Here is a 4,041-nt window from a genome sequence, read left to right as displayed (position 1 = left end):
CTCAAACAAACACACATAATAGTAATGCAGTCAGTAGAATATTGCAAGGCACTCCACTCCCTTTGCCAAATAGGAGAATGTCCGTTTAAAATTGTGTTTTCTTCTTTTTTCTTTTTTCCTAACGTACGAACAAAATTACAATTTTGATTTTAAAAAAATTTATAAAAAGTTTTTGAAAAATTCAGAAAGCAAAAAATTCAAAAAACCGATTAACTATCTAACCATAAAATCTAGAGGCAAACAAAACAACATAAACCATACAAACTTATACACAAAAAAGTGAAAATACAATATACATAAACACATCATACCCAAAAATACCAAATAAATAATACAAAGTCACGATAAACATCGTTAATACAAAAAAATGGCAGACAAAACCCAAGAAGGCGAAAAATAAACATTCAATATAACCTAGACAATTTATTGCTAAATGCCTCTTAGCCATTTCACATTCTAATGATTTCGATCAACAAATTTTTCATTTTTTTTCTATAAAAAAAATTTTTTTGTATCTTAAAACAATACAAAAAAAAACAAATAAAGAAGTGAAATGTTTTGTTTCCCTGAGGCTTCAAAAACAAGAAAACATACAAAACTGAAAGAATACAAAATATACATATACAAAATAAAAAAATACAAAACAGAAAACTACAAAATCAAAACAAATACAAAACACATACAAAACAAGATCATGCAAAACAGAAAATACAAACCAGAAACAAAAAAACGAATCAGAAAAAAATGAAAATATCCAGACAAAATCGCAGATTGAGATATATCCTAGAAACATTTTGAATATGTAAAAAACTTTCAAACAATGCTAATTTAAACAATGAGGATGATGATGATGGCGACGATTATGATAATAAAAACATCAGAAAAAAAGCAGAAAATTTTAAAATAAATGGATCGAAATAAATTTGAATAATTTAAAAATTTTTCAAAATTAAACAACTACAACACTACAAAAACTACTACTACTACAACCTACTACTACAACCTACTACTACTACCACAACCACCACTACCACAATAACCACAACAACCACACAACACTCACACCACATATGAACTGCATTAAAGAGTTTGCAAGGAGCAAAAACAAAATACGCCAGAAGTCATTTATTCTTCAAAATATAACTTGTCACTATTACTACTACTACTGCTGCTGCTGTTGTTGTTACTACTACTGCTGTTGTTGTTACTACTACTGCTGCTACTGCTACTACTACTACCACTACTACTACTACTACTACTACCACTACTACTACTACTACTACTACTACTACTACTACTACTACTACTACTACTACTACTACTACTACTTTTACTTCTACTATTATAACCAAACACAAAAATAGAAATTACCAAAAATAGAAAGTACAAAATTACAAAAAAATGGAAAATGCACAAAAAAATATTAAAAAAAATAATCATTTTTTTCCACAGCAGCTACATCAATATCCAGCTGGCCTGAAGTACTTGAGAGAGCCTGGCGATCTAACTCTCTAGGAACAATAATAATGTCAGATGACGATGATGATGATGATGATGATGAAGATGATGAGGATGAAGATGACGATGATGAAGAAAATGGCGAAGATAATGATAACGATGATGATGAAGTTTAGAGTGATGAAGAAGAAGAAGAAAATGATGATTATAATGATGATGATGATATAATGAAGACGATGATAACAACGATGATGATATAAAAGAAGATGACGATGACGACGATGGTGATAGCGACAATGATAACGATGATAATAAAGACGCTGAAACTGGCGATTATGAAGGAAATAATGATGAGGATAGCGATCCAATTATAGATATGCTAAATAAATATAGGAATAAGTGATTAATGCCCGGCAAATTGGTGATTAATATAATGGTGCGGATGATGATGACGACGACGACGACGATGATGAGGAAAAGGATGAAGACGAGAAATTTGATGATGATGATAAGATGGCGATGTTAATGGAGATGAAGGTGATAATTATGATGACGGTTTTTATATGCATACATAAATATGATTACAAAAGTTTGTAAATTTCTGTGTATCTAATGTAAAATATTAGAATGATAAATTCAAGAAAAATGTATAGAATAGACACATGTTAGTTGGTGTACATAAACACAAAACATTACACATACACACACACACACACACACACACACACACACACACACACACACACACACACACACACACATGAAAACACACATACAAACATGAAAACACACACACAAACATACACACACACACACAAAAACTCACAACTGTAAGAAGAAACGTTGTCGTCATCTTCTTGTCGTTGTTCGTCGTGGCTGTTCATCCGACCAGCATCAGAATATGTGTAGTTGAGATTTTGAAGTAGCAAAAAGTAGCAGCATAACCTGCCTATTAGCGCCACCATAGTCGCTCCAGTGGATTTCCCTTTTAAATATTAAACAAAAAATGTTTCCCGCCTAAGAGTTTATTATTTTCTTCAATTATTTCGTTTATTTTCATGTTTTTCTTCTATGCTATTTATTTTGGCTTGTAGGTTTTAAAATTATTTAATCTTTGTTATTTTCAATGTTCTTCTTTGGATCAATTCCTCAAAATTGATAATGATGGCAAAGAAAAGTTCTTATAGACAGATGTGATGATGACGACGACGATGAAAATGACGTTGTATCAGTTTTTTTAGCTGTACTCCAAGTCTGAAATATCATAGATACAAATCATTGTTAATTACAAATTTATTTATCATCATTAATATCATTAAACAGCAACTATGATATCATTTGTAAAATTTATTATCATTCAGTCGCCTTCATCATCGTCGTCATCGTTAAATTCATTGTTATAATTGTTATCATTATTATAGCATCATCTTCATCATCTTCTTCTTCATCTTTTTCATCATCGTCGTCGTCATCATTACCGCCATCATCATCATCATCATCATCATCATCATCAAGGCAGCCGGATGTACGCTGATTCTATGTGATAAAGTAAGGTCAAGTGCATGAATGAAAGAGCGAGCGAATAAATAAAAGAATAAACGAATGAATGATGAAAAAAAAATTCAATGAAATGAAAGAAAATGTAAACGTCAGAATGAATAAAAATATAAATGAAGGAATGAAAAACAAAAGAATGAAAGTCTTTAGCGAACGTATAAAAGCGAATGAAAAAGCTCTCAGGACAAAAGCAAATAAACGCTTAAATTAATGAAAAATGAACATTTGAACGACTGAATGTGTTAAAATAAATTAGAAAAATTAAAAATTAACTTCCACACACACTGCTTCAACCTGTTAAATTCAATAAGAACTAACTCGTAAGCAAGCAATAAACCTTTGAAACAATATAACGGATGAACTGAATGAACATTCAATTAAAATTAAACAAAAATAAAACCTCAAATAACCAAATTTTAAAAATTTGTAAATTTTAAATTAAACAATAAGCTAACGAACAAGTGGACCAAATACATTAAAATATATAGTAAAGAACATGCAAACATAGAAACAAACGAACAATCAAACTCAGGCAAACATCAAAACCATCAAACGTGCGAACGCATGTAAACATGAGAACCAAGAAACAAACAAACACATGCAAACCGCATTGTGACGATAAACTATTCCACTTAAACTTTACACTTTATAACCCCTCAACACTCCTTCTTTGGTCTCTCTCTCTCTCTCTCTCTCTCTCTCTCTCTCTCTCTCTTACTCTTGTTTTTTTCACTCCCTCTCTTTTCACTTTCAAGTTTTTTTCTTCTCCTCTTACTCTCCATCCTTTTTTTACTTCTAACCTCTATGTTCTCTTTGGAGTTTTCTTTCTAATTTTTTATTATTTTTGCCGTTCACTCTTGTCGTCTCGTTCGTGTGACAATGTTTTATATTTTAGCTATTTTTCTGGGCTGCTGTCTCTTTTCTTTCTTATCCCTCTTTTTTTATATATATCTCTCTCTCTTTTCGTCATTTCTATCTCTTTTTTCTTTTTCTTTCAATTTTTACCTCTTTCTCGCTCTCTTTTTT

General features: G+C 30.8%; 1 protein-coding gene across 1 annotated transcript in view; it reads right to left on the bottom strand.

Moving 5' to 3' along the window:
- Positions 1-3,797, bottom strand: part of HELRODRAFT_160848 (hypothetical protein) — a gene marked incomplete at both ends in the record, with an annotated part of 8,735 nt that extends 4,938 nt beyond the window's left edge. Inside the window, one exon of the mRNA XM_009017778.1 lies at positions 3,734-3,797. Within this exon, the coding sequence (XP_009016026.1) occupies positions 3,734-3,797 (64 nt within the window). The remainder of the gene's footprint in view (positions 1-3,733) is intronic.
- Positions 3,798-4,041: the final 244 nt, after the last annotated feature.

This window comes from Helobdella robusta (assembly GCF_000326865.2).
Source record: "Helobdella robusta unplaced genomic scaffold HELROscaffold_2, whole genome shotgun sequence".
NCBI classification, from domain to species: Eukaryota; Metazoa; Annelida; class Clitellata; order Rhynchobdellida; family Glossiphoniidae; genus Helobdella; species Helobdella robusta.
The sequence above is the reverse complement of the archived record's forward strand: the minus strand, read 5'-3'. Positions and strand labels throughout refer to the sequence as shown.